The sequence below is a fragment of the Physella acuta genome, unplaced genomic scaffold (genome assembly GCF_028476545.2).
Source record: "Physella acuta isolate Inbredline_101_S28 unplaced genomic scaffold, ASM2847654v3 ptg000137l, whole genome shotgun sequence".
Classification (NCBI taxonomy): domain Eukaryota; kingdom Metazoa; phylum Mollusca; class Gastropoda; family Physidae; genus Physella; species Physella acuta.
This window is the reverse complement of record NW_026731656.1, coordinates 372244-388232: the sequence shown is the minus strand read 5'-3', so window position 1 is coordinate 388232 and position 15989 is coordinate 372244. Positions and strand designations below refer to the sequence as shown.

Here is a 15989-nt window from a genome sequence, read left to right as displayed (position 1 = left end):
TTTTTCATTCTAGGAATAGTGAGTTACTTTTTCTTCCGTTCTAGAAATAGTGGGTTACTTTGTTTTTCGTTCTAGGAATAGTGGGTTACTTTGTTTTTTTCGTTCTAGGAATAATAGTGAGTTACTAAGTTTTTCATCCTACGAACATGAATTAAATTTGTTTTCAGTTATAGAAATAGTACGTTAAATTATTTTCCTTAAAATTTTTAACAAACATTTTTGGTCGATTCCTTACAGTTGAAACTTTCAATATAATAATAACGGTTCCCAGAAAATTGGGCAATCGGAAAACTGCGCAACGGAAAAAAGCGCAAACAGAAAAATGCGCAAATATAAAATAATTATACTAATTCACTTTAATTTTGTTATATTTCGTGGAAATATGTTTTATTATGCTACAATGTACATATATCAATTCTTTTTTTAAATGTCTGTAAAGCTCTATTTAAGGAAATAAAAATGTCCTCTCGTACATTTTTGTGTACACTTTTTCATTGCACATCTTTCCGGTCACCAATAATAATACCTAACACAAGATTCAGTTGATGTTTAAGTTAATTTTTTTCAAATTTTTGAAAACATGAATCACAAAAAAAAAAAAAAAAAAAAAAAAAAAAAAAAAAAAAAAACAACCACAGTATTTTCTTTTGATTTGAATTGAAATAAACCGGGAGTGATCTCACCTAAACTTTCTCGAATATTCTTATATAACTTGGAATGTAGACATGATTTTTAATTACTTAAACTTTTAAAAATAGAATAGAATCTCATAGAAAAAAGAATTGCGCACCAAGCGAACACCAAAACAAAATGTGCATAATAGTGCGCAATATTATTAGCACTTTATAAATTTACATGCATTTTTTGAGAAATCGGAAATAGCGTAAATTACTACTTCCGGTAAACAGAAATTACTCAAAATTTGACAGAAGGTAGAGAAATAGATCTTTTACTTACATGTGAAATTTCATTTATCTATCTGAAATAGTACTCAAGTTATAGCCTTTTGAAAAATTCAAAGTAGAAAAAGTACCACTTCCGGTTATCGGAAATAGCTCAAAAGTTGATACTGATCTACGATTTTGATAAAATACTTATATATGAAATTTCATCAACCTAGCTGTAACGGTACTCACAGACACACACACACAGACATACGGACAAGATTGCAACATTATGTTTTTCCGTATCAGTGAGGTGTAAAACGTCGAGATTTGTAAAAATCTCGATTTTTTTGCACGATTACAAGACTTTCTCTATACTTCGTATATACCAGAAAGTAAAAAGTGTCAGCACTTTTAGCTTCTCAAAAAAAAAAAAAAAAAAAAAAAAAAAAAAAAAAAATAGCAGCCTCGACCGTATATAGACGTAGAGTGTAATCACTATCTGAGTGTAGGGTTTGTCTTACGTATAATTTTAGCCCCCGACGTACAGGTAATTGACCATCGGTCATGTGAAGGCCTCCTGTAAATCATTCTTGTCGTGGACCAGAGGCCCTCAGTGATCGATAAAAAAAAAAATAAAAAAAAAAGAACAATAAAGCTTTACAAAACAGTAAAATATCACAACAAAATCTCAGTCTTTTCTTTATAAAGAATTTCCCCCCGACCCGTAAACAACATCATCCACTTATTAACTGTAATGCTAATCTATCAATTAAAAATAAATGAACTCGCTCCATGTAACAAACATATCACTCATCAAAACTCGGTCAACCGTGAAAGTTGAGCAAGCATGACGTATATTCTTTCCGTCACATTGACTTCCCCCACCAGTGATCATTGTTACCATGATCTATTATTCAAAAGCTTGAGCTTTGAGCTGCTCTTCAAAGATGCTTTCATCCTTTCAGACCAGCTTCGCTGTGATTGTTGTAGAGAACCTAGCGGTTGGCGGTGAGTACAGATTTCGGATTCACGTGCTCGACCAAAGCGGGTTCGTGAGCAAAGAGGTTGTGTCTGATTGGATCCGTACCCCAAAAGGTAAACAACAACAGATGATGTCATACCCTCATCTTTATGTTATTGGTAAACAACTGTGTTGTGATGCGTCGTCTCAATGTTGTTAGTAAACAATTTTTATTTTAAACTTAGTCTCTATCGTTTTCGTTTTATGAGATTTCTCCTATATCTAATTAGTAATCAATTGTCTGTGTTATGATACTTCGTCTCTATGTTGTTAGTGAACAACCGTCTGAGTTTTTTTAAAACTTCGTCTCAATTGTGTTAGTAAACAATGACTTGTTTTATAACATTTCATAACATGAATCGATACCATCATATACGTTAAGTATACCTGATGTAGACTCCAATAGAACCGTATATTTACTTAAGTCTCCCGATTACGTTGAATAAAACATGTATCGATACCATCATATACGCTAATAAGTATGCTGATGTTGACTCCAATAGAACCGTATATTTACTTTAGTCTCCCGATTACGGTGAACAAAACATGTATCGATACCATCATATACGCTAATAAGTATGCTGATGTTGACTCCAATAGAACCGTATATTTACTTAAGTCTCCGGGTAAAGGTAAATAAAACATTAGGTGGTAGCATCCAGGCCTCCATAACTAGCCTTATCGTGAAAACATCAAAAAACATCAAACACAAAGAGGGCCGTCCACACATTGAAGGAGGCTGGATGAATTTTAAAACAACTTATTGATGTGAGTTTTGTTGACAGATGTCCCGGTTATAAAGCTAATCTCCATCTACACGCACAGAATATTGACTTAGAATTGACAAGTGACATGTGTTGTTATCTTAACCTATCTATTTTTAGCCACGGCTTTTGTGTTTATGAGTAAGGTAAAATTTAATCTTTTGTTGATAGACTTACCAACAATATTTCGGATTCAGTTGTAGCCATTGCCTGAAGGTCGAGATATTATGGGATGTCCTTGGACGTAAAATGGAGTAATCAGGAAGTTTCTTTCAGGCAGAGCCCCCCCCCCTCCGCAGAAAAAGTCTACCGCCTCTCCTCCCCCGAACGAAATAGAATTTATATAGAAAAATATATGCTTTTAACAGTGTCCGCCTCCCCACACCCCCTCCTGGAAAATTTAGTCCGCCACCCCGTCACAAAATATCAAGTGACCCCCTCCCCCGGAGAAAAAAAATTCTGAAAAAAAAACAACGGTCAGGAATTGTACAACCCCCCCCCCCCCAACCTAACCTGTCTACGCCACTGGGAATATCATTCCTCTGCCCTGAGTGCAGCGAAAGACAATTGGAAACAAGTGCCATGTTCGTGACTTATGTCTTGCTCACTGTACCAGTAACACTGTCCTTTGAGTTTAGTTGCCGTATGGGTCGGGTGTTTTGACTAACTTAAAAGTCTAATATTTACTAGTCTGGAAGTCTGGAAATTTGACAAAATCTAAATTCTAATATTTACAGTTCTGTAGTTTGGAACTTTTGGGAAATTTGGAAAATTAAAATTGCTAATATTTACTGGTGTGTAGGCTTGGAACTTTGACGAACTCGTAATTCTAATATTTACTGGTCTTTAGGCAGTGGCGTAGCTACTACACAGCAAGCATTAGCAAGTCATAAGGACCCAGGGAACATACAGGTCTTTTCCCTCTTTGACTGAAGCACATTAAAAATGTGTACTTTGGAGATTTAAAAAATAAATAATATTTTTATAACGCTATTAGGTAAGCTACTGCACAATAATAGTATAAAATACAGTATAAATGTATCAGAATGTATAACTATAATGGTATACAAACTGTAGCATACCAGTAGCCGATTTCTTTGATGGCCAAGTGTAACTTTGTTACTTGTACCCTAATGGCTGATAAGGGTGCCTATTGATAATTTTTGCATTAGGGCTCGGAAATCCTAGCTACGCCACTGTCTGTAGGTCAGGAAATTTGACAAATTCAAAAGTCTAACATGTACTGCTCTGTAGGTCTAGAAATTGGACACACTCAAAAGGCTGATACTTAAGCTAATGGGGAAAGATCGGATGTTTTGACAAAATCAAAAAGCTGAATTTTAAACCAGACGAGAGCACAATCACAACTATGGGGAATTAACTCGCTAACGAAGTCACGCTATGGAACTCTTAAACTCCCATTTTATTTTTGTGAACTTTAAAGACGGCTACAATACGATGACCGAACAAGCGCGTTGTCATTTAACTTTCAAACTCCAGAAAATTTTAAAAAGCAAAAAAATATTAACGCAACTCTAAGAAAAAAAAATTACATTAAAATATTTCAGAACATAATTATCTGTTCACGGCTATTGAGGTCGGCGCATCATTTATAATTTCAATCGATCTCCTTCTGCGGGGAAGAAATATGAAATCTGTCTAAAAAATAGATTGATAAATTAAAAGATACAATGCCGCGGATGATGAGAATATTTCTTACTTTTCTTATGTGTTGTTGAGACCGATGGTTAGGTCGGTGTGACCTAACATCTATCATATTAACGAGAGGTCAGGCTAATGAGATAAGACGCACATACTCAAAAAAAATTATATCACCAGTTGCGTCGCCAGGTCGGGTGTCACCTCCCCCCCCCAAAAAAAAATACTTTGTCACCCCCTCTTCCTCCCATTTTGCCTAATGGCGTCAATTTGTGCGCACACTATATTAATCCACTAATTCATTAATGTGGAAAAAGCATCGTTTTCATCGTAAATTATTAGATTTCGATTGAGTTATCAGTTATTCAAAATACTCAACAAAACATTTTTTCCTCTATAAAGTTTGTAGTTGGTGTTACACTCCCCCTTCCCTAGGATGATAGTTTTTACGTGTTATAGTCAGTTATTAGTATAGGTAGATTAACTCTAGTCATTAATTGAACTGGCAAAAAGCATATTTCTTCTATATATTTTGCCATGGTGTCACCCCTTAAATGGTGTCACCCGGTGCTGTCCGCACCCCCGCCCCCGCCTCGCGACGCCACTGTATATCACCACTGTATTAATATGATGTGATCTTACATGTTAAAAGTACTTTGGTGCCGAGTGAAATACCTAGCCACAGTTGACAATCTACTTAATATGTAAAAGTTAGTTGGCCTTTAGAAATACGAAACAATTAAAACACGTTGGATTCTGATAGTGTCGACAACGTACTAGATTATCTAAAATGACAGATCCTCTACATGGAACAATTAGCCAGTGTAAAAGGTTATCTAACAATAACCATATTCCAACATTGTTGACTCTTCAACATTTGGAACTATCCGACAGTATTGATTATTCAAAATAATTGATTTTCTGAAAGTATTGATTACCCAACATAAGTTACTACCTAATTAAGTCAGTCGTTAATTAATAATTAATTAACATTCTCTGCGAAAGTTCAGCTGACTTTATGTGTTGTAGGCCTATATAGAGATAACGTTTGAAAATATCTATTTTCATTTGTTTCAGTATTTGTTAACGATAACATTGAACCCATCTGTATCTGTATCTGTTAACGATAACATTGAACCCATTTTTTCAATATCTGTTAACGATACCGTTGAACCCATCTGTATCTGTCAACGATACCATTGAACCCATCTGTATCTGTTAACGATAACATCTATTTCAGTATCTGTTAACGGTAACATTGAACCCATTGTTTTAGTATCTGTTAACGATAACATTGAACCCATCTGTTTACATATCTGTTAACGATAACATTGAACCCATCTGTTTCATTATCTGTTAACGATAACATTGAACCCATCTGTTTACATATCTGTTAACGATAACATTGAACCCATCTGTTTCATTATCTGTTAACGATAACATTGAACCCATCTGTTTACATATCTGTTAACGATAACATTGAACCCATCTGTTTACATATCTGTTAACGATAACATTGAACCCATCTGTTTCATTATCTGTTAACGATAACATTGAACCCATCTGTTTACATATCTGTTAACGATAACATCTGTTTCAGTATCTGTTAACGGTAACATTGAACCCATCTGTTTCATTATCTGTTAACGATAACATTGAACCCATCTGTATCTGTTAACGATACCATTGAACCCATCTGTATCTGTTAACGATACCATTGAACCCATCTGTATCTGTTAACGATAACATTGAACCCATTTTTTCAGTATCTGTTAACGATAACATTGAACCCATCTGTATCTGTTAACGATACCATTGAACCCATCTGTATCTGTTAACGATAACATTGAACCCATCTGTTTCATTATCTGTTAACGATAACATTGAACCCATCTGTTTACATATCTGTTAATGATAACATCTGTTTCATTATCTGTTAACGATAACATTGAACCCATTGTTTTAGTATCTGTTAACGATACCATTGAACCCATCTGTATCTGTTAACGATACCATTGAACCCATCTGTATCTGTTAACGATAACATTGAACCCATTTTTTCAGTATCTGTTAACGATAACATTGAACCCATCTGTATCTGTTAACGATACCATTGAACCCATCTGTATCTGTTAACGATACCATTGAACTCATCTGTATCTGTTAACGATAACATTGAACCCATCTGTTTCATTATCTGTTAACGATAACATTGAACCCATCTGTTTCAGTATCTGTATCTGTTAATGATAACATTGAACCTATCTGTTTCAGTATCTGTACCACTACCCCCAGAGAACATCACAGTGCGACAATATGTGGTCGGCACAGATTTCAGGGCGGAGCTTCAATGGGCGGTGCCTAACAGTACGTCATCAACTTTTCTAAATATATATAGATTATAGAGCACGGGTTCCCAACCTGGGGGTCGTGACCCCCCTGGGGGTCGCGAAGGTCTTTCTGGGGGGTCGCCAACTGGTATACTAAACCTTAGTAATTTGAAACAAAACATAAATATTTAGAAGAATTTTTTTTTAATTCGGCTTCATTAACATCACTGGAAATGTAATAGAGAAGAAACAAAGCGCACTGTACAAAGTTGTTCTCAGTCACGAATCTACGAAATCTTCAAAACTAAAACGCCATTTAAGACGAGTCATTCGAAACACACCAAAAAATATATGGAGTTCTTTCGTCGGTAAGAAGCTAGGTGCAAATGCCAGAGACTTGATCGAGCAGGAAGTTTTCTCCAGCATTAGTGCAAGTATCAAATGAAGTCGCGATAGAAAATGCCAAGCAAAAAAAAAAAAAAAAAAAAAAAACAATACGAGAAAATCTCATCAAACGCTGCATGTACGTAAATGTTAAATAACAAATTTTTTTTTGAAATTAAGCTTTCACTATTGTTTGCTTTTCAAGTTGATAAATCAACAGACGTGAGTTCGTGTTCGCATTTGCTGGTCTGTGTCTATATTCACGCGAATGATAGCAAAGAAGAGTTGCTCTTTTGTGAAGATAGCATGGAGAAAATAAATACCTTTTTTGAAACTGGATGATTAAAATGGGTTAGAAAGGCTGTAAGGGTTTGTACGGATGGTGCGCCATCTATGTTTAGCTCAAAATCGGGCTTTCAGAAAACAGAAAAGATTTAGCTCCCTAACCACTGCCCTAACCAATCGACATCAAGAGTCCATTGCTAGTATAAGTTGTAAATTATATAAAATCTGGAGCCTTCAACGAACTGAGCAAAAACATTAATATAGATCACGAGGTTCTGCTCTTCTACACTACAGTACGCTGGCTGTCAAACGAAATGTTGTAAATTGTGTTTTTGAATTGAAATCAAATTGTTTTTGGAAGTGCAAAGGAAACAAGACTTTTTGGTATACTTAAAACGACATAGAGTGGTTGGAGAGAATATCATACCTAGCAGATGTGTTCGAACATCAAGATAAGCTTAACCTGAAGCTTCAGGGAAAATGAACGAATATTATAACTTTCCATGATAATCTCGGGGCATTTTTATCAAAGCTGCAAAATCGGTAAAGAAACTAAATCTTGGAAATATTGTAAATTTGAGAAACTCTGTGGTGTGGTAGATGTATCTAATTGTGAGATAATTAAAATTTTGAAAGAAGCGATTTCTGGGCATACTGAATCTCTTGAAAACTAACTGCATCGCTATTTCTCTGAGCTGAAAAAAGAAGAATCTGCATTGACGCATTACCCTTTCTCTTCTTCCCTTGATGTTTCCAGCATTCCCGATGAATTACAAGATGAATTCTTTGATTTGCAGAATGATTCCGAGTAAGATGAAAAACTGCAGACACAATTTTGGTGTAGTATTCACCATTCATACCCAAACGTAAAATTGATTGACTTTTCGAGAATATATTTTAACACTATTCTTCGATTAAAAACAAAATTAAGATAATTATAATGACATAGGTTGACGTTAACAACATTTTTTAAAAATTAAAAACTTAACCACGAAGGTTTAGTGAATAGTATGCAATTTTACTCATGCTATTAAATAGTTATCAAGAGTAGTTGATATTGAAAGTCTACAAGAAAATCTTATTTTAGTGCTTATTAATTTCCATACTAATTTCGGCTTTTTAATTCTATGGGGGTCGCGGGTCACTTACTTTTTATAAAAGGGGGTCGCCACTTGAAAAAGGTTGGGAACCACTGTTATAGAGGCACCGGTATAAATATCGAAATAAGTGTTTAAGTTTACAACAAAGTTACCAATTAGGATGTATCCTCTAGATACCTTTATATCAACAATTAAGTAAAGTTCGCTTTTTTACCCACACGGTCAATGAAGCAAGTAGAGTTCACCTGTTTCTGTGACCTCGGCACATGAAGGGATAGTGTGGTCGACACTATGCTCTGCCGCCTTTACTTTCCCTAACGGGATTTAGGTATCCATAAGAGCTGGGTGGACTCAGGAGCTGTCTACTGACTTGACCCCGACTCGAACTCACGGCTTTCGGGTTCGCAGTCTAGCGCTCTATCGTTAGGCTATAACGTCCCATATATTAAAAATTTGGTAGAGAGAAAAAGTTGAGATTATTTACTGTAGAGTACATCACTGATGATTGTTATTGTCAACAGATGTTGGCTGTCATTTCGTCGTCTCCTATTTCTCGGGAATCAAAAGTGTCTACCGTGCTAAGGAGCATCGGGTGAGTGGTGGTTAATTATGAGTGGTAGTTAATTGTGAGTGGTGGTTAATTGTTCACATTTGATAGCACGCGCTGTTGATTATGTCTGAGTGTGCACCATTAGGATGGTGTTTGTAAGACTTGAAGTACAGGGCAACGTATGCTATCAATAGCCACGTACATGGCAGTTATTGCGACTTGACTAGTTCAGAGTGGTCTTTTGGTTGGACTTGAGGGAAGTTTTTGGAGTTGACTTAAAAGTCATCCTAGGGGTGGATAAGTCATCCTGGGTTGGTGTATAGTGTCGTCATAGGGGTTGAATTAAATGTCATCCAATGGGGTCGACTTAAGGGTCGTCTTAAGGGTCGTTTTAAGGGTTATTTTAGAGGTCCTTCAGGACCGACTCACAAACCAGTTTAAACGTTATGTTATAACAACACTATTTTTATAATTTAACGACCTGATAACGACCGTTATTTTAGAATATAAACATAAACCCATATTTAAAAGCACGGCATTTTAACTGCACAAACAAAAATCTAGAAAAAAACCCCAGAAAATATCATTAATTAAACATGACACTAATTACACTTAAATTGTAATTAAACAACATTTATAATTAACAAACAAAACAAGAACAACAACAATTACATTACATATAATTCACACCACTTTCACACCACTTTCTCACTGAATTAACTCGAGACTTCCGGTTCTCAGGACATTGTTGGGTACAAGTACGAGATATCCGGGCTGCTGTTTGACAGCTTCTACCACGTCAACATCCGGACCACCGACAGGAATCTAGAAGCTTCCAGCGGGCTCGTCAACTTGACCTTCGCCTCCCTCCAGTGTCTCAACGTCACCAACTACAACTACAGCCACTGTGGTGAGTACAACTACAGCCGCCACTGTGGTGAGTACAACTACAGCCACTGTGGTGAGTACAACTACAGCCACTGTGGTGAGTACAACTACAGCCACTGTGGTGAGTACAACTTCAGCCACTGTGGTGAGTACAACTACAGCCACTGTGGTGAGTACAACTACAGCCACTGTGGTGAGTACAACTACAGCCACTGTGGTGAGTACAACTACAGCCACTGTGGTGAGTACAACTACAGCCACTGTGGTGAGTACAACTACAGCCACTGTGGTGAGTACAACTACAGCCACTGTGGTGAGTACAACTACAGCCACTGTGGTGAGTACAACTACAGCCACTGTGGTGAGTACAACTACAGCCACTGTGGTGAGTACAACTACAGCCACTGTGGTGAGTACAACTACAGCCACTGTGGTGAGTACAACTACAGCCACTGTGGTGAGTACAACTACAGCCACTGTGGTGAGTACAACTACAGCCACTGTGGTGAGTACAACTACAGCCACTGTGGTGAGTACAACTACAGCCACTGTGGTGAGTACGGCTTCTGTGTGTCAGCGGTTCTCATGCTGTCACCGTTTTATGTGCTCTATCGGGATCAGTGTTTCTTCCAGGCATCCCACCCTCCCGAAAAAAGTCTACCCCCCTCCCAAATGATTTAGAATTCACATTGAAAACATATATTTTTAACAGTGTCCGCCAACCCCCCCCCCCCCTTCGGAAAATTTAGGCCGCCCCCCCCCCCCCCCCCCGAAAATATCAAGTGCCCCCCCTCCCCCGGAGAAAAAAAATGTCTGAATGAAACATTGTGCGGGATCAAATAAATATGTCATAAGCATTCCTGTAAAAGGATCACAAAGTTATCAATTAGCCATCCCACACTGAGATCCATGTCACAAATTAGCCAGCCTATAATTAGATCCACGTCGCCAATTAGCCAGACCATAATTAGATCCACGACACCAATTAACCAGCTTACATGTGGATCCACATTTCACCAATTAGCGAGCCTATGTGCCACCTATTACACCACACATCCCGTGATCCCATTGTCAACGTCTTGTCTAAACCCACCATAACACTGGTAGCTTGTAACTGATAGCACACTAACTCAACTGATTCTGCGATAAATAAAACAACAAAAACAAGTCGACTAAAAATCTAAAAAAAAAAAATATATAGAGAAGCCCTAGTGTTCGTGGTGTCACTGACCTTTGATAGCGTGTGGTTCACAAAAGATCTATGCCACACGAAAAGGGACACACAATACGCCGTTTCTGGTGCAACGTAAGCGGATGTCACTAATGTCTCTCTGTTATTGGTCTTCACCCAACACAAGCATCTGGGGTTACAAGTTCCTTGTATTTTACATTCAGAGCTAAAGTCGTGAGCTAAAAACAGAGCTCTTCAGCTAATGGAGGAACACTAGCTCCACGACTCGGCTCACATGTATTTGGTCTAACCTGATTTAACCTTTAGACTGAGCTCAGCTGATGGATCGGCAGACCAGTTTATGGACACATATAACCAACCCACTTCACCACCCCCACTAGTATCTTCTCTCTATACAACTATTGGCGACGGTCGGTACGCTTGGGTCGTTATGTTTACGATTTCCGAAATCCGGATTTGCATTGATTTTTTCAAATGTTCCGTTGTGTCCCTTACATATATATATATATATATATATATATATATATATATATATATATATATATATATATATATATATATATATATATATATATATATATATATATATATACATGAAAGGGACACAATTGAAAGCCCACACCCCTCATTACAAAACTTGGCCTGCAACACTGCACGTCACCATCTCTGCTGTAATTAAGCATCCACCAAGGACCTAGTCCCTAACACAGGAACCATCTCTAGTCTTAACACATTAACCGAAATCTCGGAGATGTTTAGAGTGACGTAAAGTGACAGCCTGTCAGTACTTGAGGTACAGAATAGAATACATTAAGTCCACTTCTTAGACTTAGGAATATTTAGTAACCGTGTCTGTTTAAACAACCGGAATCTAATTATTTTTGAGTTCGTCACGACAGTGTCTCAAAATTAAAAATGATTTTTTTTTTGTAAACTACAAGGTGTGACTTGCAATAAACAATGTAAAAGTCAACCATCCCCTTTAGACCTAGAGATCCGCTGGTTTCAGGGTCGTTCTACTGACTTGGAACTGGATTCGAACTCAAGATTTTCCGGATAGAAGCCTACAGCTCTACCGATTAGGCCACGCCGTCCTAAACATAGTAAACATTCTTTTAACAACTACGGTCATACTAGCTTAGGGCTATGATTACACTGGGTCTACGACAAATTCCCGAAAGACACTTGCCCAAATGCCGTTTGCCCGAAGGCCGATTTCCCGAAGTGGCATTCGGGCATTTGTCGCATTCGGGCAAGTGTCCATTCGGGCATTTGTCGCATTCGGGCAAGTGTCCATTCGGGCATTTGTCGCATTCGGGCAAGTGTCCATTCGGGAAATCGGCCTTCGGGCAAACGGCATTCGGGCAAGTGTCTTTCGGGAAAACGTCCGGCTCCCGATTACACTGTATATTCCAACCACTTCCCCAACCCCTACTTATACATTTACCACCCTTAGTTATACAGGCAAATCCAACACATATTATCCATCAGTTTTTCACTCACCTACTCCAACCCCTATTCAAACACGACCACTTCAATCCATGTGGCCGCATGTGTAGCACATACTTTCAACCCCCTCCCCCCATCTGCAACCCCACTACCCCCTTTCTCAAGAACTGCGCGTCTTCAGAGAAAGCATCTATCGTCCCCACCCCTCTATTGAAAAAAATCATTTCATCATCCCCACCCCCAGAATTTCATTCAGGTATCTCATCCGGGGTGGGGGGGGGGGGGGGGGGGGGGAGGAGAGAGACGACTATCATGAAGCAAGTCTTCCGACCCCTGAACAAAATATAAAAAGTATATAATTTAAATTGAAAATATATACTTTAACTAGAGTCTCCCCCCCCCCCCCCAGCCAGAGAAAAAAAATCTGAAAGGAACACTGCACTCCACCCCTCAATTAAAACACATGCACTTCCTGACACAATCCCCGGGTCTCTAAAAAGAGCTCATCTGTATTACCCCTAGCCCTAACACAAACCAACATTACCCACCTCCCCCACCCCACTCCCTACTCAAACTCCCCTACTTCCTGTCTTCAGCGCCCGGCCCCATCAGAGACCTGAAGGCCCAGCTGCACGAGCCGTATGAGATCAACGGCTCCTACTTCACGGACATCACCCTGACCTGGCGACCCCCCGTCCACGGGGACAGGGACAAGCAGATTGAGAAGTACGAGGTCCGGTGGATGAAGAACCCGTCCGTCCAAATAGCGGACTTGGTGCCGGCAGACAGGCGCTACAACATCGTCAATGCGGTCAGTACTTTTTCTGGCTTGCTTCGGGTGGGGACAGGGGTGTGGCCCGGGGTGGGGGGAATGGACTTTTTAAAAAAAATTTTGGGGTGAGGGGAAGTGGACATTTTTGGGGTTGAGGATGGGGAATATTTTTGATTTTTTTGGTGTGAGGGGGAGTTGAAATTTTTTGGGGGTGAGGGTGGGGGGAATGGAATTTTTTGATTTTTTGGGGGTGAGGGGGAGTTGAAATTTTTGGGGGTGAGGGTGGGGGGAATGGAATTTTTTGATTTTTTGGGGGTGAGGGGGAGTGGAAATTTTTGGGGGTGAGGGTGGGGGGAATGGAATTTTTTGATTTTTTGGGGGTGAGGGGGAGTGGACATTTTTGGGGGTGAGGTGGAGGGGGGGGGGGCAGTTAAAAATTTCGTGAATGGTGGTTGGAGAATTAGCAGTTTACGGGAGTAGTGGGGGTGGGGGGGATCGGAAATTTTGAAATGTTCGGGTGTGGGGGCAGGGGTTGGAAACTTTCGAGAGTGGGGGTGAGGTGGGGGAGTTGACAATTTTCGTGAGTGGTGTTAGGAGGATTTGCGATTTTCGGGAGTGGGGGTGGGGGGGGGGATTTGAAATTTTCGGGATACGGTTTTTTTAATTACTTGCTTGTGGTAGCCATTCTTAAAAATGGGGTAAGTAAATATTTCCTCTTTAAGTAAATATTTCCTCTTTAATTAAAAATTTCTTCTGTAAGTAAATATTTCCTCTTTAAGTAAATATTTCTTCTTTAAGTAAATATTTCTTCTTTAAGTAAATATTTCTTCTTTAAGTGAATTTTTATCCTTTAAGTGAATATTTCTTCTTTAAGTAAATATTTTTTCTTTAAATATTCCTTATTTAAGTAATATTGCTCTTTTTTTACTCGAGGCGGAAGGGAGGGGGGGGGTGGAAGGTGGAAGGGAAGCTTGAGCACTCAACAATATCGGTCAAGTGCTTTTAAGTTTATTTTTCCTTAAATTGAATAGTCTCGACCCCATCACAAGTGCGGTCAGTTTTGAACGTTTGCTTAATTAAACTGATCTAAACGAAACAACATTGTCAGTTCGGTCAGAATTAAAACCAAGAGCCAAATTATTGGCCAATTAGTCTTCATTAGCAACTTAAATAAAAGCAGGAATCTGACGTCATGATTTAAATTAATTGTTTTAAAATTCACATGTCAGACCAGAATTTCAGATGTCAGTTGTAATAAGCAAGGACGAAAAATGAAAATTATTTAATTGGACTAGAAAACTAAATTACTACTTTAAAAACAATAACAAAAAGCTCAAAGACGGAGGCATATGGTTATAGAATAGGGTTTGATTTGTAGCTGTCATTTTTAAATTAAAAAAAAACAACAACACTAAATTAACTGATTTCATAGATGTCAATTTAATTATCATGGGGTTATAAAACCTGACCCGATTAGCGTGGATTAAACTGGCTGACATCACGTCAATTGTTGTCCTACAGGCGTTCACACCTTTACACCTATAGCGTGCTGTAAGACTTAAACTCGTTGACAACACTAAATTGCCGTAATATTTAAACTCGTTCACAACGGTAGCTTGCTGTAAGACTTGTAGTCGTTCACAATATTAACGTGCTGTAAGATTTTTTTGTTTTATTTCTCTCCGTGTGAGTAGTTGTCGTCATAGTGAATAAATTATCACAGTTAGTGAAAAAAAAGCTGGCTTAAAAACTAGAAATAAATTTCAATTTCTGAAAAGTGCCCAACTAGATAGAGTAAAAATCGAATCACCAATCATAAAACCATGTTATTCTAATGTCAAGTCTGAGGAACGCCAAGTATGATATTCTAATGCAAAGTAAGATATTCTAATGCCAAGTATGATATTCTAATGCCAAGTATGATATTCGAATGCCAAGTATGACATTCTAATGCCAAGTATGATATTCTAATGCCAAGTATGATATTCTAATGCCAAGTATGATATTCTAATGCCAAGTATGATATTCTAATGCCAAGTATGATATTCTAATGCAAAGTAAGATATTCTAATGCCAAGTATGATATTCTAATGCCAAGTATGATATTCTATTGCAAAGTAAGATATTCTAATGCCAAGTATGATATTCTAATGCCAAGTATGATATTCGAATCCCAAGTATGATATTCGAATGCCAAGTATGACATTCTAATGCCAAGTATGATATTCTAATGCCAAGTATGATATTCTAATGCCAAGTATGATATTCTAATGCCAAGTATGATATTCTAATGCAAAGTAAGATATTCTAATGCCAAGTATGATATTCTAATGCCAAGTATGATATTCTAATGCCAAGTATGATATTCGAATGCCAAGTATGACATTCTAATGCTAAGTATGATATTCTAATGCCCAGTATGATATTCTAATGCCAAGTATGATATTCTAATGCCAAGTATGATATTCTAATGCCAAGTATGATATTCTAATGCCAAGTATGATATTCTAATGCCAAGTATGATATTCTAATGCCAAGTATGACATTCTAATGCCAAGTATGACATTCTAATGTCAAAGACCATTACAAAAACGCCCAGGAACCCTATAAAAAATTTCTCTGCCCCCCCTCCCCCTCCCTCCAGGCATAAGGATAAATAAACCGGGAGTAATCTCCCGTAAACTTTCTCGAATATTCTAATATAACAC

At 38.0% G+C, this 15989-nt stretch overlaps 1 protein-coding gene across 3 annotated transcripts in view; it reads left to right on the top strand.

Annotated features, from left to right (window-relative positions):
- Window positions 1-15989, top strand: part of LOC131935210 (uncharacterized) — a 98261-nt gene that overhangs the window by 52435 nt on the left and 29837 nt on the right. For all 3 annotated transcript variants that reach the window (XM_059291583.1, XM_059291584.1, XM_059291585.1), the window contains exons 7-11: window positions 1853-1982; window positions 6606-6698; window positions 8952-9022; window positions 9722-9890; window positions 13106-13320. In XM_059291583.1, the coding sequence (XP_059147566.1) occupies window positions 1853-1982; window positions 6606-6698; window positions 8952-9022; window positions 9722-9890; window positions 13106-13320 (678 nt within the window). The remainder of the gene's footprint in view (window positions 1-1852; window positions 1983-6605; window positions 6699-8951; window positions 9023-9721; window positions 9891-13105; window positions 13321-15989) is intronic.